At 40.8% G+C, this 25,749-nt stretch overlaps 1 protein-coding gene across 1 annotated transcript in view; it reads left to right on the top strand.

Annotated features, from left to right (window-relative positions):
• Positions 1-4,177: 4,177 nt before the first annotated feature.
• Positions 4,178-25,749, top strand: part of capn3a (calpain 3a, (p94)) — a 90,384-nt gene continuing 68,812 nt past the window's right edge. Inside the window, exons 1-2 of the mRNA XM_048538135.2 lie at positions 4,178-4,838; positions 22,705-22,774. Coding sequence (XP_048394092.1) covers positions 4,602-4,838; positions 22,705-22,774 — 307 coding nt within the window. The 5' untranslated portion in view covers positions 4,178-4,601. The remainder of the gene's footprint in view (positions 4,839-22,704; positions 22,775-25,749) is intronic.

Genomic DNA, 25,749 nt, shown 5'->3' with positions numbered 1-25,749 from the left:
GTGATGAAATTTTAAATAGCAGCGGCTCAGCATATGGTCTGACCAACCACAGTAGGCTGCAGTCCAACAGCAGTCCTGCTCTGCTGCAAGACTCCAGTGTGTTCCACACTCAGCTGCACCAAGGTAAGTTGCGTTGCTGTAGGACTTGCTTTCTCTCACCCCGCTGCAGGACTCACTTGCCCTCGCATTGCTCCAGAATTTGTTCCCCTCGTACTGCTCTAGGATTTCTTCCCATCGTGCTGCTTTTGGACTTGCTTTCCCCAGTACTGCAACAGGACTCATTTCCCCTTGCATCGCTCAGGTCTGTTTCCCCTCATGCTGCTCCAGGACTCAATCACCCTCACATCACTGTGGGACTCGCTCCTCTTGCGCTGCTCAGGGACTGTTTCCCTGCATGCTGCTCTGAAATCCATTTCCCCTCCTGCTACTGGGGACTCACTCCCCTCAGTGCTGCTCAGGGACCTGTTTCCCCTGATGTTGCTCAGGGACTGCTTCCCCACATGCTGCCCAGGACTGCTAAAAAGAGAGACGAGAAAATTTTCAAAAAGAATAGGCAGTGCAGGTGAGCCCTGGGTGGAAGCATCCTACTCTGCTCCCATCTTGTCAGAAAGGCTACATCTTTATATTTTTCTGTGTTTTTGAGCGTGGAATGAGACAGGAAAAAGTCTGTTTGGAAATACAAGAATTATTGAAGGATTACTGCACTTTTAAAAAGCATATTACCTGTCATTCTTTGTAAGTGCTGTTTACACAGCTGTCAGTTGAAACAGTGGGGCAAATCTAGTTGCCGACAAGCTGGAACCACTGGGCTGTGTATGGATGGAGATTTTTTTTTCTGGCAACAAATACCTCATTGGTCTGTGGAATGTTGACTAGTTATTGATGACAGGCACCTCCTGCCTCCCAGTAACTATGCGATTGACTGCCAGGTAGCTGAACAGTTTGTGGGTGTGAACGTTCAGACCAGAAATCATCAAACCTCTGAAAGAGGAGCTCCTTTCGCTCTGGAGTAGAAAGCATCTCAAGACTGAAGATGATCAGTTTATTTCCCCTTGTCAATTGCTCTAAGTTGTTACTTTTAAGAAATTGTAAGTTTTCCTCCAACAAACAAGAGAACATGCCTGGTGAAGTGGGCAGGAACTATTAAACAGCTTTTTCAGTTTTCCATATGCCCATAACATCCTTTTTTGTGTCTGTCTGTGTATGTGTGTAGTGGAAATGTTTATAAGAGGGTTAGAGTTTTAAATAATAGAGTTATATGCTGATGATTCCAAATTGTTTATCTGTTGTCAATATCTATTTGTAATAAATAGTAATGATTGTTAAGATTGTTAACCTGGACTGTCCTGTCCAACCCGGGTCTAAATGACAGGTAAATTGGGGAATTCTATTTGCTTGTTCAAATCTGTAACTTTTGTGACTACTGTGAGAATAGCAGGGCTTGACTTTTATCCTGCTGCTCCAGTGAGGTGTAGCTCATGCAGAATTTTCTGGAGAACTCAGCAGTTCTGGCAGCATCTGCAGAGATAAAGCAGTATTGGCATTTCGAGTCTAGTGATCCTTCTTCAGAATAGGTCACAGGACTTAACGTATAAACTGGTGTGCTTTCTCTCCGAAGATGCTTTGAGACCTGTTGAGTTTCTCCAACAAATGCTGCTTTTATTTTAGAATTCTGGCATCTGCAATTCTTTGTTTTATTGAGATATATCACAAAACTGACTAAAAAAACTTAGTCGTTAAATATGTTCAAGAGGGAGAGTGATGGATTTCTGTGTTCTGAGGGAACTACATGACATGTGAGCAGTATAGGAACATGGGGTTTAGATGGAAGATCAACCATGGACTTGAGTGGCAGAGCAGACATGAATGGTGAAATCACCTGTACCAGCTCGTTTTTCTACGTTCTCAAGTTTGTTCACACCCTGGGATCTAGGTATCATTCATGTTCTCCAGAGATAAGTGTGATGAGTCACTTAACAAGAGTGAGTAGTAAAAGAGAGATAGCAAGAACTGCAGATACTGGAGTTAGAGTTAACAAAGTGTGGAGCTGGAGGAACACAGCAGGCCAGGCAGCATCAGAGGAGCAGGAAAGTTGAAGAAAGATCCTGATGTGAGTTTTTCTGTTCCTCTGATGCTGCCAAGCTTGTTGTGTTCCTCCAGCTCCACACATTGTTGTCTTTGAGTGCTAAACGACACATGACTCGATATTGGTTGGATTTAATGTTGCACATCAGGGTGAGAAACATAGTAGCAAAGCCCACTTAATGTTTGGAGAGGCTCCATGTCAATCTCTAAACAATGGTAGATCTGCCCCATTTAAGTGAGGGAACAGAAAGGGTAGCATTCGTGGCCATCAGTGGCAAAATGTCAGTTATCCTAATTAATAAGCCAATTGACATCTGTTGCTCCTGAGCCTGCTGCAGTTTAATAGTGGCTAAGGGATTGAATGGAGGTCGTATTTTTCTCCCAGATCACGTGAAGTCCACCCAGCCAACCCAAAGAAATTTCAGGCCTCCTAGAAAAGGGGGCACCATAGAAATAAACTAGGGGCACAAATAGGCCATTGGGCCACTTGCCACTCAATTTGATCGTGGCTGATCATCCAACTCGGTAGTTTCTGCTTGCTCCCCATACTTCTTGATCCCTTTAGTCCTCAGAACTATGTCTATCTCCTTCTTGAACACCTACTTTGTTTCCCATGGGGGATACTGGCCGCTGAAAGCCAAACCCTGTGCTACTGTGTAACATTCATCCATCCTGGCAAATCCTGTTCTACCTTCTCTGATATTTGGTCTGGGTGTGTGTAGTTCCAGTTGCAGCCACCACGCCTGCTGGTGCTCGAGGCATCAGGAGCTCTGCAGGTCTCTGTAGGTGGGATTTCTGCCATCAGGGTCCTCAAATACAGTCAAGACCTATCTGTAGCCATCTAAGTGCCTGAAGGTTATTTGATTTTACTGGGCTTCCCTTACTGAACTGGCAGGGTTCCCCACCAATCCTGCTACCAGTGGGCAAGATCCCCTTTCTGAGTGATTGAATATGAAAGTGATTGATTGAGGGAAAATGACAATGTGAGAATGAGCTGGAGCGAGTGACGATAAGAGAGTCAATTAATCTGACTGTAGAAGTGGTGAGATATTGAGAAAAGGCAGGAGTCAGTAAGTGATTCAGTGAAAGTGAGTGAGATTTTGAGTAATAATTGAAGAAATGAGTGAATGAAATCACATTTGTGTGAGATTGAGAGTAAATTTATATGGGAATAAGACTGTGATGACAAAAGGTTGAGTTTACTGAATGACAATGAGACACTGAGTGAAAGTCTGAGTCAGTGAACAAAATGAATCAGCGATAAAGTGTGAATGTGTGCTTGACATGCCTCAGTGAATGATACTGAGAATCCACTGAACTAATAGAATATGGCAGCTGTTTTGATGTTCAGCATTCACCCTTTTACCCGGCTGAATTGTATTTCTACCCACTGCACACATCCTCCAAGCCCAACCTACTCATTCTAACCCAACCATTTAAAACCCCTACTCACTTGACTAACCTATTCAACCTGTCCTTACTCACCCCTCTCACCCTCTTGAAATCTGTCTCAATCCCGTTAACCACCAATAAACTACTCTTCCACCTTTTCACCCCATACCAAATGGTCTCACCTTCAGATACTCCTTTCATCCTCCTCTCATCCCTTTCATCTGTCACTCACCCTCCCAGCCTTTCACCCCTCACTTATCCGACCTCACTTACCCACTGCACTCATCCATCATTCCATTTCTCCTAATTAAACTGCCCACCCTACTACCTCCCCATTCATGCTCACACCCTGTTATCCACCACACTTATCCTCTCATCCATTCCACTATTTAGCCTAATTATTTAGTAAAATGGAATGATTTCTAACTGATCCTTGCTTAAAAGAAATGTTGTATAGTTGTTAGTTACTGTTATATTGTGACCACAGCATCTTCAAGAGAAGGAAGAAAAGTTGAGAAAAACAGGATAAAAATGATAAATGAACACTGATGTGTCTGAGTATATGTGTCCCTGTGTAAGGAGCCTGCAAAAACAAATACAGTTGCCACAAGATACAGCCTGTCTAAGATTATTTTTAGCATTTGATCTTGCTCGTTTCATTTCTGCATTGAGCTCAGAACAGCTGGGAAGCCTGGGAGAGTGAGCCAAGGCCAATTCTGGAAAATCCAACAGACGTATCGTTCAACAAGTGGATGATTATTTGATTTTTAAAAAAAATTTCAATGTGGAAGACTGTGGAGAAGGCTTACTGAGGTTATACAAAACAGCATTGAATCTTGTGAGCAATCCGGAACCAAAACGTTTTTGAAGTCCCTGGTGCCACTCGTGTTGTTTGGTGGAGTAGTCTGTCCAAATGATTTCTGCCTTTTACCTCAAGGAAGCTGATTGAAATGTTTTGCTAGTGTTTATAACTGAAAAAGTAACTAACCTGTTTCCCTGTTTTATGAAACCAGGTAGTTTCCTTCCTGTGTCTGTGGCCTGCATATCTTTCTCTTATTAACAGATCTCTTTTTCACTGCACTGTTTTGAAATATTGTGTTCCTGTGCCTCATGTCATCAACTCGATGCAGGAATCACGACCAGTCCAGACCCAATCCAAAATGGCTGGCAAAGCTGCATTGTATCCTATCATCAATCGTAACAAGGATATTACCTATGCCAAGAGCGGGGTCTTTCAGCAGCTGAAGGACGAGTGCCTGAGAAAAGGTGTCTTGTTTGAAGACGAGGAATTCCCTGCCAATGACTCCTCACTTTTTTACTCTGTGGGTATGCCCTTCAAGCTGGAATGGAAAAGACCCCCAGTGAGTGACATACTGTTTATTCAATAGTAGCTTAGTCTGTGGGATACATTTATACTGGCCTGCTGTAGCGTGATGGAGATTTGGGATTTGTGTTTCTTGTATATATTTAAGGGTGAGATTGATAGATTTTTGATCAGGTGAGGAATCAAGAGTTGCAGGGAATGTGTGGGAAAATGGATGTGTGGAATATTGGATCAGTGGAACAGCCTCCTGTTTCTATTTCTTATATCAGTTTGCAATATTTCCCTAGTCTGATAATTACTTCCGTTAACTTGTTGCATTTCTTTTAATGTATGTGGATGACTTGCAGCATGGTTGCTGTGAAATTTTGGCTGGCTTGCAATAAACGTACAATTTAGGAGTAGGAATTGACCACTCGAGCTTGCTGTACCATTCAATAAGGTAATGTCTGATCTAATTGTGGCCTCAACTCAACATTTCCAAAACCCCTAATTATTACTGACTCCCTTGTTAATCAAGGATCTCTCCAACTTGGCCTTAAAAATATTCAATGGACCTCACTTTGACTGTTTTCTGGGAAAGAGAGCTCTGAAGATGTACATCCCTTTCAGGAAGAAAAGAATCTTCATCTCCATCTTAAATCAGAAATCTATTATTTTTAAACTGTTCCTCTAGTTATAGTCTCTCCCACTAGGGAAAATTTCCTTTCAGCATTTAGTCTGTCAAGCTCCCTCAGGATCTTATATGTCTCAGTATGATCATCATGCAATCTTGTAAGCTCTGCAGTTGGCTACGTTGTGGTTCCAGATTTTATTACCCATCTGTTTTTATTGTCAGATTGTTTGGCCTTGATATAGAGTCCCTGCTAATGGCTGATTCATGTTGGTATTCAATAGGAGTGATTCTCTCTGACAATTGGCCACATTGACTGTCCAGTTGGTTGGTGGGAGGGAGCACTACCATCAAGGGGCCACAGTCAGGATGAGAGCATCAACTCCAGGTAGTGACTGGGAGCAGGGAAAGCTGGGGAGTTCCTCGAATAGGTAGGTAGGAGTACTCCCTCACTTCTTGGCATCCAATAATACTGACGGGCTGCTTACTTTGGGGAACTTGCAGCTTCTGCTTAGGCTCAGTGGCTGAAAAATCCCACTACGCAGGCCTTCACCAGTATGTGTATATGTACTGCACATTAAATAGGTCCCTGTTTGCCTTCTGTGCAAGCCCAGTCTGTGCCCCAGTCCCTGTGCTTTAAACTTGAAAGGGACAAAAATAAAGTTAGATTCTGAAATTTTAATCCATCCTTAGGGCGGCATGATGGGTCAGTGGTTAACATTGCTGCCTCACGTGCCAGGGGTCCAGGGTTCAATTCCACCCTCAGTTGACTGTCTGTGTGGAGTTTGCACATTCTCCCCATGTCTGCTTGGGTTTCTTCCGGGTGCTCTGGTTTCCCCCGCAGTCCAAAGATGTACAGGTTAGGTGGATTGGCCGTGCTAAATTGCCCTGGAGTGTCCAGGGATGTAAAGGCTAGTCGGGTTAGCCATGGGAAATGCAGGCTTCCAGGGTATGGGTGTGGGTCTTGATGGGTTGCTCTCTGGATGGACTTGATGGGCTGAATGGCCTGCTTTCACACTACATGGATTCTGTGAAATATTCTCCCAGGATTTAGGAGGTAGTTAAAATTTGTGATTTTGATACATTGTAGACAAGACCAGAATCAATTTCTTATCACCTGATGCATTCTCATCAAAATGAGAATAAACGTTCCCCTGTAGTTTGTTGTCATTATACCTTTAAAAACAACATAGTTACCTCTTTGATAACAAATTGTGGAGCTGGATGAACGCAGCAGGCCAAGCAGCATCAGAGGAGCAGGAAGGCTGACGTTTCGGACCTAGGCACTTCTTCAGAAATAAAACAGCAATTGCCCCTCCACTGCATTCCACTCATTGCTCCAGCTACAGCATTCAGAATGTAAACGATCCATAAAAGGAGAAAACAGAATTTATTAGTAAATTCACTAACCATTACATTGTATTCACAACTACAAAAATGGGACATTGAATTGGAGATTATTTTGCAATTCTTTCAGTCGTATTTTTTCTGAAGAAGGGTCTAAACCCAAAACATCAGCCTTCCTTGCACCTCTGATGCTGCTTGGCCTGCTGTGTTCATCCAGCTCCACACCCTTTTATCTCAGATTCTCTAGCATCTGCAGTACCTACTATCCCTGAAACATAGTTACTTCTTTGTTGTGTGATTGATCATCATCACTGCTCAACATGTTGTGTTAGCTCTATGGACTATTGGTCACTGTTTTGTAGATTTGCTGCCATCATGCTCCTTTTAGTTTACGATCTGCAAGGCCGTCTTGGTCTAGAGTGGTAGAGGGAAACCACTTGAATGAGGAGAGACCTTTGTCTTAAAAACAGTATGTAGTTTCTCGCTTGATGGTAAACAGGTTACATTCATACAAAGGCATTGTTACTAAATCAATACTCAGGTGGTACCATGAAATTTTGAAAGGGAGGATGGTTTTTTTAAAAAAGTGAGAAATAACATTTCTAACATGAATAAATAAGCACAATATCTATTGTGTGTTTGACTAGTTAAATCACTTGTGTTTCAGTGTAGGGCAAAAGACCTGACCTTTGACCAGTAATGGAAAGTGGAACATTTTTGTGGTCAAACAGTTGAGTCAACCTCTTACGTTCCTTTTTCTGAACATTCTGTTTACATTGTTTTAAAGACTTCAGTGGTCCAAGTAGAATTCAGAAGCTGATTACATGATAATATTTATATGGAGGAATCGCTGATCCTCCCAAAAAACACAGCAATTGCCCTTCACTGCACTCCACTCATTGCTCCACCTACAGCACTGAGAATGTAAACGACTCGGAGGAAATAGAAATTATCAATAAATTCACTAACCATAACAACTCCAAAAATAAGACCTTGAATTGGAGATTATTTTGCAATTCCTTCAGTTGTATTTTGAAGATTGGTTATTCTGATTAATTTAAATCCTTGAGAGTTACTTGTAGGTTAATAATAAAATCAGAAAGTGTTGGATTATCTCTGCAGATTTGGCACTGACTGTGGAGAGAGACGTTATCCTGGTGAGGTGATTCTTGTTCCAGTGTTGATGGGATCCTGTTGGATACCCTCATAATGTACTCCAAAGGATTGCCCAGGAAATTGAATTTTCTGCTGGCAATGCCTCCACACTAGGGTTCCTCCAGAAGTCTTGCAGTAACTCTGAAATTAAGTGAAATAGTTATGCAGGAAATGTTGGACTATTAGACACATTAGGCTAACTCTTGAGTAAATATTGAATGGACCCGATACTCACCTCACACCCCAGCTACACCAAACATGGACCACTTACACACTCCAAACTCTTAGCTGACTAGCCCCCTTTAAATCTAACCAACCATTCCCTTCCTCTCACCAGACTTGAAACCCCCAGGCTGGTACCCAACACCTTCACCTTCAAACTAATTTCTGAACCATTTCTCTCACCGACTCCGATCTACCCTAAACACTGCATCACTTACCTGCTCCCTCCTGCCACTTTGCATCCTATCCCCCTACCCATCTGGCACTCTACTCTCCTAGAACCCAAAGTCTCACCTTATATACTTAGCCATTTTGACAGATGCATTGAATGGTATCAGGATCTTTACATTTCCGAGTGTACTAGCTAACTGCTTTGAAAAGGCGGCCTGCTTTGTATTCCTCTGACAGTTCCACAATACAAAAGAACTGTCAGAATTGGAAGTATTGCTTCACATTCCTGAGGGAGACCTAAGCAGAATCTCCTTTCAGAAATTCTGTAAAGCATAAGGTCCAGAGTGGCAATCTGCGCAAGATTTCTCCTCCCTAGATAAATTGACTCAAAGCTGAAATTTTGAGTCCGACATGACTTCTTCCAGGAAGAAGAATCATCGTACTGAACTCAAAATATTCACTCTGTTCCTCTGTCCACAGGTGCTGCCAGACCTTTTGAGTTTCTCCACCACTTTCTGTTTTTATTTCAGCATTGGCAATGCTTTACTTTTATTTATAGATTTGTCTCTCTCATTCCCCTAAGTGCGAGTTTTCCTGGAAATGTGCCATTCTTCACAGCTGAGTTTAAGCATCTGCTGCCAGGGGAGTACTTAGCAGTGGGGGTATTAACAGCTGAGTCTAATTCTGTCTGTTGTTGACCCACACATACTAACCTGAACAGAATTTCCCTTAGAACTGCTGCATTAAAGGGGGCAATTCTTCTTGTTCTGGAGCATAATAGACAATCGAAAAAGCCACGCATTATTTGTACCATTTCCAGTGCTACTTCTAATGAAATAGACATAATAATAGCAATTTAAAATGTGTGCTGTCATTGTGATGTATTGATGGCTTTACGATGTATGTTGATTACATCATTTTTTGGGTTTTTACATATCCTTTCTGCTTAAGTTTCATCAGCCACTCCTATAAAGAAACTCACATCTCCCTGCCACAATCCAAAAAATACCTTTAACTACACTGTGTTAATTTGAATGGTCTGGGAATGATAATGGACAACTTATTGTACATGGATGATAAGCAGGAAAACTAGACTGATCTAATCAGCCTATTCCATACGTATCCCATGTTGTGGCTTGGTTAAGCGGATGCAGGAGAACCATTGTGATTCATATTAAAGTCACAAGTTATAGACTGTTGCAAAAGGTGATTACAACCCCAGCCAGAAATACATCTGGCTTTCACTTGGTGGATTTAATCTATATTCCACATGACACTATGTTTCTTCATTACTCCTTAGAGAAAATAAACTGAGAAGTACTGTATAAACACAGGGTGCAGTGTCCAGCCAACAACTAGTTATTCCAAAGTGTATGAATGGCTTGAGATTTTGACAGTGAAATTTGTTAATCTATTTTGTTTCCATGTTATGGAAAATGGTAAAGATGGAGCTAAATAAGCTGATTTTTCCTCACTAAATTATTGAAGCCATTGTTTTGACTTGTAAAATGCTTCTTACCTTCGTACAGTTAAAAATTGAGATTTTTTGGTAATTTTGAGGATGTCATTTTAAATTTGGTTTAAATCAAGGAGGTCACGTGACCTGCTCAGCTGTCTTCTGGAATGTAGTTGGATGGCTTTGGGTCAGAGAAAGGTTTAGATCGTTTCACCAGAAAGAAGATGTACTTACACTCGGAGACAACGAGCTTTCTCCTTTATAGTTGTCACACAAAGCACTGTCCACATAAAAAGTAGGAAATAGTCCACAGTTGCTTCCGGTTTCTATTAGGCTACTTCGCTTCTACTTTCCTTGTTGGATAACTTTGAATCCCAGAGTTTACTTTCACAGTCAGTTTTGATAAGTAGAACTTCCAATCTTATCTTAGTACAAAACATTTGTTAGAGCTCTGCTGGAGTATTGCGAACAGTTGTGGGAACAACATTATAGGAAGGAAAAGTATGCATTGGAAGAAGTACAGAAGCAGTTTGCTAGAATGATTCCAGGAATAAGTCACTTCAATTGAGCCAGCATGGTGGTTAGCACTGCTGCTTCATAGCACCAGGGATTTGGGTTCGATTCCGCCCTCAGATGACTGTCTGTGTGGAGTTTACACATTCTCCCCGTGTTTGCATGGATTTCCTCTGGGTGCTGTGGTTTTGTCCCACAGTCCAAAGATGTGCAGGTTAGGTGGACTGTCCATGCCAAATTACACATGGTGTCCAGGGATGTGCAGGCTAAATGGTTTAGCCATTGGAAATGTCGTGTTTTGTGGATAGGGAGGGGGATCCTGGGTTTGGGTGAGATACTGTTCAGAGGGTCAGTGTGGACTCAATGAGCTGAATGGCCTGCTTCCACACTGTGCAGAGTCTGTGAATTTTCAGGATAGACTGAAGAAGTTGGAACTACTCTCCTTGGAGAGAAGAAAGCTAAAAGGAGAGCTGATAGTGGTTTTTAAAATCAGAGTGGGCTGGATGGAATAGATAGGGAGAAATTGTCCCCACTCATAAAATGAATGAGAACAAGAGGACATCAATTTAAAGTGATCTGCAAAAAAAAGCAAAGGTGATGTGAAAAAGCTTTTTCTATTCAATAATTAGTTAGGGTAAGGAATGCACTGCCTGGCTGTGTGGTGGGGGCAGGTTCAATTAAAGCATTCAAGAGGGCATTAGATGATTATTATTGAGTGAAAATAACGTGCATGGTTTTTGGGGAAGAGACTGGAGATTTGCACTACATAATGATCCTTGTGTAACTATCTGGTGCAGGCACAATAAGCTCAATGGACTCCTTCTGCATCATACGACTCCTATGATTCTGTGAAAGGAGAATAGTGTTTAGTCAATAGTGTTTTTTCATCACTTAGAAGAAAAGTTTTAAGGTGTAAGATCTCGGCATGTCATTCTTTTAGATAATAAATGGAATTTGAATCTCTCTTTTAAAAGTTATTGATTTCAGTGAAGATTGTAACCCATTACTTTGTTGCTGTCTAGGGCACAACCCACGTACTACTGGAGAGTCAGCAAGACAGAAAGAAAGAGAGCTCCCTTAAGCCTGTGATAAAGGGAGGAGTTTATCCCACCGAGCACTAATCACTATTATGTGAGCAGCTAGATCCCAATTGTCTCTCCAGCTATTTAAATAGAAAGGAATTTTGTATTATTACTCAAGCATTTGAAAAGTGTTCCTCTTACAATGGCCTGAAATAATTGAGATTGTATTCTGTGATACCCAATTTGTATAGCTTATTAATACTCTAAATCTTTTCAGTAAAAGCTCTGGTTGCAGACTGCTGGCTTCACTTTGAGAGAAAATTCTGAATTGAACATGACAGAAGTATTAGAAGTTCTAAAATGCTGCAAAAGTGGCGCAGGCCTCATCCACCTTGTGTCGTTGATAAATTATGAAAATGACAGCTGCACTGAACTGCGAAGGCTGGAGCTGACCAATGGCTGACAGATCTTTCAGGATCAAAAGCAGAAGTGTCTGGAAAAGCTCAGCAGGCCTGGCTTTCCTCAAGGTCACTGGACCCGAAACGTTAGCTCTGATTTTCTTCTTCACAGATGCTGCCAGACCTCTGAGCTTTTCTGACAACTTCTGTTCTCGTTCCTGATTTACAGCATTTGCAATTCTTTCGGTTTCTAAATCTTTCAGGATGCTTGGGAGAAAGGAAAGGCCCCATACATCGACCTGGCATAAGATCTAATACTTGTGATTGCACTTAATGTTCCTTCAGCGCTGTGAGGTAAGAGCACCCTAGTTACTCTTGCAAAGATCTCTGAAAGTTCATCACTATATTTGGCCAAGCAGCATTAACCCTTTTGAGAGTATATGTTTGGAGATGATTACTGTCTTGAAAGGACCCTCACTTATATTATGAATACATTAAATTTTCAAGAGCAACTAGGGATGGACAATAAATACTGACCCAGCTCACAACACCCATGTTCCATGAATGAATTAAGAAAACGACACATTGAGAACTTGCTATGTGTTATATTATTGTGTTAGTTAGTGTTCTGCTGTCCTTGAATGAAGATGGTCACTCTATCTGGAATAGCGAGTGTGATTTTACAGGTTTTCTAGTGCATCACCTCAGTAACCATTGCCTTTATTGCTTTAACGGCGTTTTGAAATTTCTGAAACGTATGTAATGTTAAGCCCAGAATTTATTTTTGAAGCCAGTAGTCTGTAACCAGGATGATTGCCACAGTTGTGCCGGGTTGTTCCCAAGTTTTATTCCTGTATATGATTCATTGTCAATCTATTTAAGTAGTCATCAAATAGATCACTTTATATAGAATTTTGGAGAACAAAGAACAAGACAGCACAAGAACTAGCCCTCCAAACCACTAAGTCTGCGGCAATTTTCCCAAACTTTCCCCCTCTCACCTTGAACCTGTGCTTTCTTGTAGTTGACCTATCCACCCAGGGGAAAAAGCTTCTAACAATGCATGTTATCTATGCCTCAAATAATTTTGTAGACTTCTGTCAGGTCACCTGTCAGTCTCTGTCTTTGCAGTGAAAACAATCCACGTTTATCCCACCTCTCCTCATAACTAAAACCCTCCAGACTGGGCAACATCTTGGTAAACCTTCTCTGCACCCTGTCCAATGCATCCATGTCATTCTGATAGTGTAGTATCCAGAGCTGCATGCAGTATTCCAAATGTAGCTTAACTAAAGTTTATTTAGCTGCAACATAACTTACTAACTTTTATATTCGATGCCTCTGCTGATGAAGGCAAGCATTCTATATGCCTTTTTGACCATCTTATCCACCTGTGATGGCACTTTCAGGGATCTGTGGATTATGCCCAGATCCCTAAATATATCAATGCTCCTAAGGGTTCTACCTTTAATTGTATAATTCACACCTGAATTTGATCTTCTTAAATGCATCACCTTTGTTTGTCCGGATTAAACTTCGTCTGCCATTTCAGTGCCCAAATCTGCAATCTATCTATATCCAGCTGTATTCTTTCACAATGCTCCTAAGTAGTTTCAACTTTGCCAATATTGGTGTCATCTGCAAACTTACTAATTAGACCACCTACATTTTCCAAAGTTGAATATTTCTCAGAAATTGAGAAAAGTTGGCAATAAGAGTTTGCAGTGTGACAGTTGTAGGCCATGCCCTGTGTTAATGTTACAAATGTCACACCTGACTGTGCATACCACTTTGCATTTTGTATCATTAGCCACCGTCCTTAAATGATCTGAGAACCCCAGTTAAATATGAAATAATATAACTATGGGGGGAGTTGGTGGGGATTTAAGGTGAGAATATTTTTTCCAACCTGGAGCTGATAACTGTGCATTTCCTCAATTTCTCCCGATGTAGTCTGTGTAAGTGCTTAGTGAGATGAACATAGAGGTAACTCATGAAACTACAATTTCTGATCAGGCAAATATGCAGAATAATAATTGTGATGAGATTAGTTTATTTATTTCCATTAATTAAACCTATGTAACTAATGATAATGTAATACATAATAAATGCATGAGTAATTCCTATTTCAGTTAGTTTATTTTGTTTGATTTGTGGCAAATTTAAGCTTAAGGGCAGGGGTTGGAACTAGTTTAGAGACCAGAAGCAGATGACTGAAAAAAGTAAAGGAAAAGGGATACAATTGATTGTGAAGAAATTGGCAAGTATAAAAACAAGAAGAACCTCTCCAAATATATGAAAAGAGAGAGAGTAGGTAAAATGTGTTTGTCCAATTTTGGGCCCCACACCTCAGGAAGGACATGCTACCCCTGGAGCGTGTCCAGCGGAGATTCACACGGATGATCCCTGGAATGGTAGGTTTAACGTATGATGAACGGCTAAGGATCCTGGGATTGTACTCATTAGAGTTTAGAAGGTTGAGGGGAGATCTAGTAGAAACTTACAAGATAATGTATGGTTTAGAAGGGGTGGATGCTAGGAAGTTGTTTCCGTTAGGCGGGGAGACTAGGACCCCGGGGCACAGCCTTAAAATTAGAGGGGGTAAATTTAAAACTGAAATGAGATGACATTTCTTCTACCAGAGAGTGGTGGGCTTGTGGAATTCATTGCCACAGAGTGCAGTGGAGGCCGAGACGTTGGATGCCTTCAAGGCAGAGATCGACAAATTCTTGATCTCAGAAGGAATCAAGGGCTATGGGGAGAGTGCAGGGAAGTGGAGTTGAAATGCCCATCAGCCATGATTTAAATGGCGGAGTGGACTTGATGGGCCGAATGGCCTTACTTCCACTCCTATATCTTATGGTCTTATGTGTAGGATCCTTGAAGGATGTAATTGAGGAATTGATAATTGGGAACAAGGCAATGTCAGATAGTTTAAACTAATATTTTGCTTCAGTCTTCATGATGGAGAACACTGTAAACAGCCCAAAGATAAGGACAAGCAAGGTGCTAATGGGAGGAAAGATCTCATAGCAGTCTCTTTCGTGAGGGACAAAGTATTTGACAAGTTCTTGGGATTGAAGGCAGACAGGTTGGTAAGACCGGATGGGTTGTGTCCAAGAATTTTAAATGAAGCTAGTGGAGGCATTGGTTGAAATATTTTGAAACTTGCTGGATGTTGGGAGAGTTATAGCAGATTTGAAAACTGCCAATATGATGCCATGGTTGAAGAAGGAATGGAGACTCTAGGCTGGAAACTACTGGCCAGATAATCCGATATCTGTTGTTGGGAAAATGGTAGAGCTGATCTTTAAGGAACAAATAACAGAAATTTAGAAAAGCTGAAACAGAGTCAGCATGGTTTTGTGAAAGAGACTAGGGGCTTCATGATTTACTGTTTATATCAATGACTTGAGGGGGGGCAGAGTGTTATGCATCTTAATTTACTGATGAAAAATTGGTGAGAGAGAGCATGTTGTAATGAGGATATAACAGGAATCTATAATGAGATATTACCAGTGGGCAAAAACTTGGCAGATGGAGCTTAATGTGGCAGATTGTGAGCTCATGCACTTTGGGACTCTGGCCGATAAATATGAACGCTATTTAAGTACTTACTTTTATTCTTCTTTTACCTCAAAAAGGCACTGGCTTGTGCTGACAGGACACTTTTCACTGTCTCACTCTGGGTATATGAGACAATAAATAAATCATTCATCATTCATCATTCATTCTTTCAGGAAGAATCAAAAGGCAGCCTGTTACTTAAATGGAGAGAGATTCAAAAAAAAGTGCAGCACAGAGGGGTCTGGGTGTTTTTGTGCAAGAAATACAAAAGGTTAGCATGCAGGTCAGGAAGTAATTAAGAAAGCAAATGGAACATTAGAATAGGATAGCCTTTATTGTCACACATAGTCAAATACGTGCAGTGAAAAGTTTGTACTGTTGCTTCTTGGCACCATCTTAGGGCCAAGATACTTATGTACAGATACTTTAAGTGCTGTCACAGAATTTGAACAGTAAAAAGAATAAATTAGCATGGAATACAGAGATTAAAAGGCCAGAATGAGAATAAAAGTGCCTTTAAAGTACTCAAGTCATAGTGCTTTTCCAACATGAGTCCATACCCGCTGGGCTCCAGAACATGAGCCCATGCTCCTTTGACACACTGGCTTCAGTTCAGAGCTTGCTCTGCTGCCGGTCTGGACTCTGGCCCACATCTTGCTGTTCTCCCTGCACTGGGACTTGGCCCATGTTGGCTATCCTGCATCTCTGGGCTCTGGCCAGAAGTCATTTTTCTCCCCATTCCAGGACTTGGCTCACACTCGTTCACTTGCCACTCCAGGCTCCGGCAGTGACTTGTTTTGGTTCTCACTCCGGGACATGGCCCAAGCTCGCTGTCCTACCACTCTGGGCTCTGACTGCAACTCGCTCTGCTCCCTGCTCTGGGACTCAGCCCGCACTCACTCTGCTGCCACTCCAGGCTCCAGACATAGCTCATCTCCTTCATCTCGCCTCTATTCTCCGGGTAGGGTAGTTAAAGAAGTTAAAAGTTGGGAGGCGTTGGGGATAGAAAAACTGCTATAAATAGGGAAAAATAATTTTAAAAAATGGAACTGGTGAGCAGAGAAGGCCCGACTGAGAAGCTCTGCACCATGCTGAATGTCATTGGGCTTTGTTGCTAGGTGTTTGGAGCTTAAAAATAAGGAAGTCTTGTAGTAATTGTACAGGGTGTTGGTGAGGCTGTATCTGGAATACTGTCTCTGGTTTTCGTCGTTATTTAAAGTTCAAAAGAGATCCATTAAGCTGATACCTGGGATAAAGATGTTGATTTATTGAGAATGCTAAACAGTTTAAGGGATTTATTCATTAGAATTTAGAAGAATTAAGAATGATCTTATTAAACATGCAAGATCCTGAGGGGGCTCTGTTATACTCTGATATGATCTCAGACTTAAACAAAGGACCTAGACATTTTGTACTACTGTTACTGCAACTACAACTCCTCTGCAATAGTAATTGCTAATGAATCTGATGATGGGAACCTTTATATTTGATCACCACACGTTGTTGTATTATTTGACTATCTTAAAGGTAAACGGCCTACCTGGTTTGTAATCTGTGCATTAGTGCAACACCTATGTATTTCAGCATTCTCACAGACAGTTGCTTTATGATTGCTTCTCCCTTTTTTTTCCAGTGTTCCTCTTTGAAAGCACAATGTTACTGTTTGATGTCAGTCAATCTACCTCCATCCCCTGCTGAACCAAATTCAAAAACTTTGCTTGGTAATGATGCCTCCTAAGTTCTAACCAGTAGAAATTTTGCAGCAGCTTTGAGTCTGAATAATAACTGGAATGTCAAATTTTCTTTTCATTTCTACCAATGCGCTGGGTCAGGCAGTTACTCCATAAATTGATGCATGACACCAGACCAGATGTCCTCTGAATGTAGTGCTTCAGAGGCTAAGTGTTGTGCCGTAATAGCACTTTTAAAGTATATAATGCCTAGGTAGTTTAGGATAATTAAAATAGAACAATGTAGCCTATGAATTACTGAAAGATTAACAACCATGTTTCCAAAATATTTTACTATTATAGTTTGGCATGTGCATTTTTAGCTGGATCAGGAAATTTTAAAGTACAAAATATCAGTGTCATATTTTTGAGTCAAGAACGTGTATCTGAGCAATGGCCCGTGCAATTAGCATGCTTCCATCAGTGCAACAAGATGAAATGCAGCCTCAGAATTTTAGTGAGATGAGGCAATGTAACCTGCTTACAGTTGAAGTGTCTTCTCCATTTGATTTTTGGCTGCATTGCCCAGTCGTGATTTAGAGACACAGCCTTGCCCAATGTTTACATTACCTCTTCATGTTATAAACTAAATACTAAAGAAAGGCAATTTCAATGACTTGTGGAATCCACTCAGATGCAGGAATGGCTGAATGATTGTTAAAGGGACCACTGGCCATCAACGGGATCGACTTCTGTGCATTTGACTGTCCTGAGGCAGACACATAATGCAGCATGTACTACTTGACCCATAGCTGGGATCTGGTTGGAGGACACCAGGCATGTCAGTTCAGTAGCAAGGCTGTATATACATCTCTGAGAGACAATGTTTCTCTGAGCTAATCTTCAATATCTCCACAAAGAGGATCTATAAGATGTCTTAGTTGTGCAGGAGCTGGTTGGGCCAGCATTTATTGCCCATCATTTGTTGCCTGTGAGAAAGTTGTAGTGAGCTGCCTTCTTGAATTACTGTAGTCCATGTGTGTAGCAAGCATTTCTTGGTAACTGCTTACATGATGAAACTCGAAGTAGAGTCTGTGATTCTATGATAACAAGCATTTGGCCAGTGTGCCTTCACAATACAGTTGATTGACCATAACCAGTGCCTTGATACAGATGAAATTGACCTGAGAAAATACACTAAAATTGCAGCATCTACCCTGTCAGAGTTTTGGAAGATTTTGCAGATGTATCACTGGTGGCATATCTTAAGGGATTTGCAGTGTCTGCTATCCGTTGTTCATGTTTCCAATATGTACAGATGCACTATTTGCCTTGTAATTTGATGTTGGGTTTGAGGTCTCTGTTATCAAGTATTCTGCTCAAATGACCGAAGCCTGCACCAACATACAGGAGGCAATATTCAGTCTCATCATAATATTTCCTCTGCTGAGAAGAGGCTGGCCACTAAGGATGATGAAATAATTAATAGTGATCATTGAATTGGGCTTATTTGACGACATTGGTTAATCCCTCATTATTCTAAACTCTGGTGGAAACTAGTCTACCCAACCTTTCCTCATTAGACAGCCCTCTTGTCTAGGTATCAACTGAATAAACATTCTCTGAACTACCTCAAATATTTTTCTGAAATAAGGGGACCAATTCTGCACACAGGAATTTGAGATGTACTCTTGTAATTAAATGTAGCTTGTTTCTCTCAGCACAAGTGTTGAGTGTTGGGAAGTAAATCAATAAGATCAGAGAGAAATTCTCCATAGGAACTGAGAAGTGCACAGATTAGAATTATGGGGGAGAAAAAATGCCCCACCTGAAGTCATAACAGCCCAGCCAGGCCCATAAGATCAATATTCAATGGATTTGCATCTCAACTGGATTAAAGTTTATAGTGTGTCTCACACACAGCTCGTTGAGTGCAGCTTTATCGTGAATGCCATTTTGCTGAGGCAGACAGAGCCTCTTTCAGCTCTTTGGATGCAGAAAAAAAGATGCTTATCTCTATGTTTCTTCCTATTCTTCACCAACATTATCAACACAACCCTTCTGGCTGTTGTAACTCAGCAGTCCCTCAGTGTGTAGTTTTTGTTCTTTCTCTATTGTATCTCAGCCAATGGCCTGAGGGAGATTGTCTTTTGTACTGCATTCTGCAGGTGTGACGTTGTTTGAAATCCATCCAATCAGGAATGAGCAGCCTGGATTTATGCCAGGAGTTTGTGTCCACTGAAGGTATTGTAACGTACCAACTGATATCATTTGCTGCTGAGTGTGGTAGTCGCTGCCTCAATAGCCGTCTGTCTGCTCATAGAGATCCAAGTAAAGATCTTTTGCTGGAAACCATGCCATACACACCAACTGGGCACTTCTGTGACCGTCTGATACATGAGAGACAGAGGCGGGAGGGGGAAGGGTCGATTCATAAGCCCATCAAATTTAATGAGCAGAACTTTGTAACACTGAAGCAGGACTGCCTGCAGCAAAATATTCTGTTTGAAGATGACACGTTTCCAGCCTCAGTGGAGTCCCTTGGGTATAAAAAACTGGGACAAAAGTCCTCAAAAGTGAAGAACATACTGTGGAAACGACCAAAGGTAGGGATCCAAGCAAATTTACTTTTTAGTGTGTGTCCAACCTGATAGGATTTGTGAGGGGGAGCCCCTAAAATTTCTGAGAGTGTGCGTCAGTGCTCTGTGATAGGTGGTTGAGTATTACAGTTGTGGTATGTGAAGTGCAGCATGCACTATGATGGGTAAGTGAGGGTGAGGGAGCTTGTAATTACTATAATTGAAGAGAATTCTATGTAGTCTGAGAATTCATGCACATTTACTGTAAGTAAAGGGAAATCTGCACTCTAATAGAAGTGTGAAAGCAGGAGTACCTGCATTTACCATAAGTATATTTAGCACCCTGATAAGGGATTAAGGCTGGCAGTACTGGAGTGAATAGAAGGCAGTGCTCTGATGAGAGTGCAAGTACTCTCAGTTACTGTAAATGAAAAGCAATCTGTAATACAGTTTTATTTATACAAGTGTGACCACTCACTGTTGCTTTTGTATAATGTAATGGTTTTGAAGTGGTTATTATTCATAGTATGATGGCTCCACCTATTCTAATCAACTCACATATAATCTGTGGGTGGAGACAAGGAGTTCAACTCGTTTTCAGAAGGGCCGGATATATCTGTGAGAACTCCCTAGCATCCTGTCATTATGCCGAACTAAATGTAGTTGGATTTATTGCTGTTATGCACGGTACACCTTGTTAATCTAGGAGCAGTGTCTCTTCTGAATATATTCTATGGTGGTATATCGTGTACCACTAATCACTTGATAGGTTCTAAACTAAGCAAAGATAAAGCTCCCTAGTTCTAGTACTCTCCTACAAGAGGAAATTTCCTTTCCACATCCACATTCTAAACCTTGGTGGGAGCAAGCCTCTTACATAGCACAACCATGAACAACACTGTTTAGAGAAGGAAATAATTGTCAAATTCATTTCAAATACAGCCTAGAAAAGGTATTGATGTTGGAAACTGTTTGGGTCTCAAGGAAGAAAGGCTATGAATCTGTTAGCTTAACACTGTTATGTTAGAAGTTGTTATTATAACAGGGCATTTAAGAAAATTCAAGGTAATGATGCAAAGTGAAATGGCTTATGAAAAGGAAATCATGTTTAATCAATTTATTGGAGTCCTTTGAAGAAGCTCTGAATAAATGGGAACTGGTAGATGTACTGCACTTAAATTTCCAGAAGGCATTTGATAAGATATTGCATCAATTGTATTACAGAAAATAAAGGCTCACGGTATGGGGGGATTGATTGAAGAAAACATGGGTTTGGCTAACTAACAGGAAAATGAGTAGGCATAAATGGGTATTTTTCTGGTTGGCAAGATGTAATGAGTTGTGTGCCATGGGGATCAATGCTGGGACCTCAATATTTTACAGTTTATCAAAATTGCTTGGAAGAAGAGACTGTAGACATATTTCCTAAATTTGCTGGTGTACGCAAAGATAAGTAGGAATGTAAGTTATGAAGAGGATGAAGGGATGCTACAAAAGTATGTAGCTGAATTAACAGAGTGGGGCAGCAATCTGGAAGATGAGGTAAGAGTGTGAAAATGTGAAATTATTCATTTTGACAGGAAGAATAAAACAGAAGTATATTGTGAAAGATTGCAAAGCTCTGAGATGCATAGGAGTCTTGGTGTCCTGGTGCATGAATCACAAAAGGCTACTGTATAGGTATAATAAGAAGTTAGGAAAGCAAATAGAATGCTCTCATTTACTGCAAGGGGCATTGAATGTCTTTGTTATTTTTCAGCTATAAAAGATTGCCAGACAAATTATAGTAAATATGGTATAGATCTCCTTATTTAAGGAAGAATGTAAATCCATTGGAAGCAATTCAAAGATGTTTCATGAGAGTAATACCCTGAGTGGATGGTTTGTCTTTGGGGGAGAAACGTTAGTCGGCTTGTGTTCACTGGAGTTTAGCAGAGTGAGAGGAAACTTGATTGAAACTTGCAAAATCCTGAGATGACTGTAGAAAGGATACATCCTCTTGTGCAAGAATCTAGGACTACGGGATCATCAATGAAAAATAAGGGTTCATTCAGTTAGCATTGAGATGAGGATTTCTTTTCTTTCAGTGGGGTATGAGCCTTTGGAACTCTTTTCCAAAAGATGGTGGAAACAAAGTTTTTGCATAATTTTGTGGCAGAGGTAGAATCTACCATATGCAAGAGGGTGAAAAATTATCGGAGATAGTTTAGAATGTGGAGTTGAGGTTACAATCAGATCAACTCTAACGTTTTTGAATCTTAGGCTAGATTCAGGGCTAAATGGCGTCCTTCATCTCCTTAGTCCATCTGTTCATGTGTTATATTTAGTAAAACGTATCTTTTATTTCTAACTAAAGTAGTTGTGGTACCCGTTTCAGGTACTATTTTCAAGCACACTCTCAACCATGAATGAAATTTTTTGAGTCTGGCTTGTGTTTATATCCACTGCCGTTACTAAATTATTGTTTGTTGGCTAATTATAGCATGGGCCTTAATGAACACATTCATTTATTTGACATTATGCATTTTTTGATGAGGACATTGAAAACTATCCACTGAGTCCAAAAATCTGGTCCTTTTAGTTGTTTCAATGACTTTCATTCATGAAGGATCATAATAACATTGGGCTGATCATTGATATTGATGATATTATTCTTCTTATTGACATTCTAGTTATTAATTTACTTTACAAATGTTGGTTGCATTCATCAAGGGCACCAATCATTTGCACTGCCTAGTGATTTTAAGGATATTTAAACAGTGCTTTCAGACACAAACCTTGGCATTTTCAGTAACAATCTCAGTGCCAGTTATGCTTAAATTTGTGTCTCAGTGAAAAGAAAAGAACATACGATAGAAAATAAAAATATTTGGTGGCCATGTTTTAAAAAGGGATGAAATTTTACCAGGGTGAAGAGTGAAGTGTTTTAAAAAAGTGTTTTCAATTGTTGATAGGCTCAGCTAATTATGTGATAACAAGGTGTAGAGCTGGATGAACACATCAGGTCAAGCAGCAACAGAGGAGCAGGATGGCTGACATTTTGGGCCTAGACCCCTAGACCCGAAACATCAGCCTTCCTGCTCCTCTGATGCTGCTGGCCTGCTGTGTTCATCCAGCTCTGCACCTAGTTATCTCAGATTCTCCGGCATCTGCAGTTCCTGCTATCTCAGCTAATTATGTTTTGTCTTGTCAGGAAATCTGTGAGAATCCAAAGTTCATCATTGGTGGAGCCTCAAGAACTGATATCTGTCAAGGAGATTTGGGTAGGTCTTGTTTCATAATTTCTAAGACCTTTTTGGCGGATAATATGAAACCAACAGTCAGTAGCTTCTACAGCACGGATCTGCTGTTTTAAGATAAACATATTAAAAGATTGGTCAAAAAAGTGAACATAGGGATATTGCATGAATACTTTAAAACTGAGCCAGCAATACATTCTATTCAGGGAACCGATATGTCGAACAGTCAAAGTAGCCAATGAAGAAGACTAAAGGGAATGGTAATGGCTGAAAATATAAAAGCACTCAGTAATAAGGAAAAATTTCTTCTGCCAATGTGAGAAAATTAGATACCATCAAATTGGCCATGTTGGCCAGAGTGGAAGGTCCTCTCTCTCACATTACCATGTTGTACCTCTGTTACCAAGAATTTCTGTCAAGACAACAAGGGTAGAAATGTTAGTTTGACATCACAAAGATGTAATGCACGATAAAGGTGCACATTATTCATATGTCGCTACTGAAAGGCAGGTAGTGAAATTAAGCTGGTGGTTATAGATATTTTTATTACATTTTGTTACAAGATTCAGATGAAAAGGAAAATGTTACTGATTTGTTGGCTGATTTGATCATTTTGGCTGTTGATATCACACAGAAAATTCAGGACCCTTCAAGTCATTTTGTTATTATGCATAAGACTGCACGGCCATGGCCCAAGAAACTGAAGCCTGCCTCATGGTGTGGTGATGAAGGTTGAATTTTCACTGTGTGATCTTTGACACTCTGTGAAACCAATTCTTCTCCTGCTTCTGAATTCCCTAAAAGATGGAGGTACATTTTGTTCTGCTGGGCTCCTCACATCCTTTTTCCTCCAGAAATCCATTTCTGCATTTTCTCCTTTCTGACCAAGAGCTGTGGTGCAATAAAAAAAAGTTGCTACATCCATGAACTGATCCTTTATGTTGGTTTCTGAGATCAAATTTTGAATCGGTATGATCAGCTTACTGATTAGTTGACTTATTATGAATTCTCTTCTTACATTTACTAGTAACCTGTAGCAGGCTATTTCCTAGATAAAGTTATTGTTGCTATTAGGAAAAGAGACCATTTGGCCATAGATAACTCACAATTAGCTGGCTCCACCTTCCTGTTTTTAATCATATACGTCAACTTTTCCTCTTCAAAGATCGTTGTTTGCTGAACCCAGAAATGTACTGTTTCAGTAGCCTCCCCTGCAAACTGCTGTAAGACTACTATCCTTTGAAGACAAAGCTCTGCTGAACTTTACTTTCACTTTTCCTTTGTGGTCATTAGCATTTGAGCTTCAGCTTCCTATAAGCAATTAAGGAATACATTTGGAAACCTTTTACGTGGTTACAGTGATCAGTTCTGATAAATTACTAAGAGCTAGCAGTTTGAGCTTCTCTTACAGAAATATATATAATTAGCAGTCAGCTAATGAAATTGCAGGAATATTCAAATTTAAAACGCATTTAGAAATTTGTTAGTACCCAACATGGAAAGGCTAGGACAGGCACCCCCTTATGTTACATCTTGGGCCCCATTACAACTTAATCAGTGAACTTATGACAGCTAAACATTATCTTCAGGAAGCTCACAGAGGAATAGATTTTCAAGATTGGGCCTTTTCAGTTGTAGCACTGGCTCTCGGATAAGTCAACAAAAAGAACTGGGGGTCAGGGAGATTGAAAGAGGATGGTGAACCAAGAGAATGGATGGGCAACCATGGAGGGTAGGGATTGGGATTAGGAGGTAGCGACCGCTGTTGTGCAGAATGACTTTAGTGATTTTGATGGTTTCAGGTTAATGAGGATAGGTAATGGGAATAGTGGCTGGAAGCAACTTGCATGGTTTGACGTTCAGGAAGTATATTTTGACACTGAGTAAAAACAGAAAGTACTGCGAATGCTGTAAATCAGAAACAGAAATTGTAAGAAAAGCTCAGTACTGATTTCTCTCTGCAGATATTTTAACATTTACCATGTTCGGATTTGATGCAGTGATGTTAGTCGAAAAGTAGATGTTTCATCTAGATTTTTACCTGGGCTCATTGCTTATGCCTCTGAGTCAGAGATTTTGGGTTCAAGCTTTTCTCTAAAACTTAAGTACAAATATCAAGGGTGACAGTCCAGAGAGTAACTTAGGGAGTGCTGCATTGTCAAAGATTCTGTCTTTCGGTTGAAACATTCAATCAAATCCCTGTCTACCCTATCAGATGAATATAAAATATCCCCCAGTACTGCTTCAATGAAATGCAGGTATCCTAGCCAATACTTACTCTCAATCAATGTCACAAGAAAAAACAAATTACTATCACATCATTACATTTCTGTTTGTGGGATTTTGCTGTGGGCAAATTGGCTGCAGAAGTACTTCATTGAATGTAAAGCACTTTGGAATATTTTGTGTTTGTGAAAGGTACCATATAAGCAAACCTTTCCTTCCTTCCTGATGACAGCTATGTTCAGGCCAAGCTAGTCTTGCAGAGTGTTTGCAATCTCCTTTCTTAAGCTAAGTCTGCTTGAGGTCACTACTTAGCAAGCTGTGTTAGCAGAAGCAGAACTGGGATGGAATCACTGATAACAAAGTGTGGAGCTGGATGAACACAGCAGGCCAAGCAGCATCTCGGGAGCACAAAAGCTGACATTTTGGGCCTCGACCCTTCATCAGAGAGGGTGATGGGGAGAGGGAACTGGAATAAATAGGGAGAGAGGAGGAGGCGGACTGAAAATGGAGAGAAAACAAGATAGGTAGAGAGGAGAGTATAGGTGAGGAGGTAGGGAGGGGATAGGTCAGTCCAGGGAAGATGGACAAGTCATGGAGGCGGGATGAGGTTAGTAGGTAGGAAATGGAGGTGTGGCTTGAGGTGGGAGGAAGGGATGGGTGAGAGGAAGAACAGGTTAGGGAAGCAGAGACAGGCTGGTTTGGGACACAGGTGGGGGGGTGGAGATGAGCTGGGCTGGTTTTGTGATGCAGTGGGGGGAAGGGAAGAACTGGGC

The sequence above is a fragment of the Stegostoma tigrinum genome, chromosome 10, assembly GCF_030684315.1.
Source record: "Stegostoma tigrinum isolate sSteTig4 chromosome 10, sSteTig4.hap1, whole genome shotgun sequence".
NCBI lineage: Eukaryota > Metazoa > Chordata > Chondrichthyes > Orectolobiformes > Stegostomatidae > Stegostoma > Stegostoma tigrinum.
The sequence above is the reverse complement of the archived record's forward strand: the minus strand, read 5'-3'. Positions and strand labels throughout refer to the sequence as shown.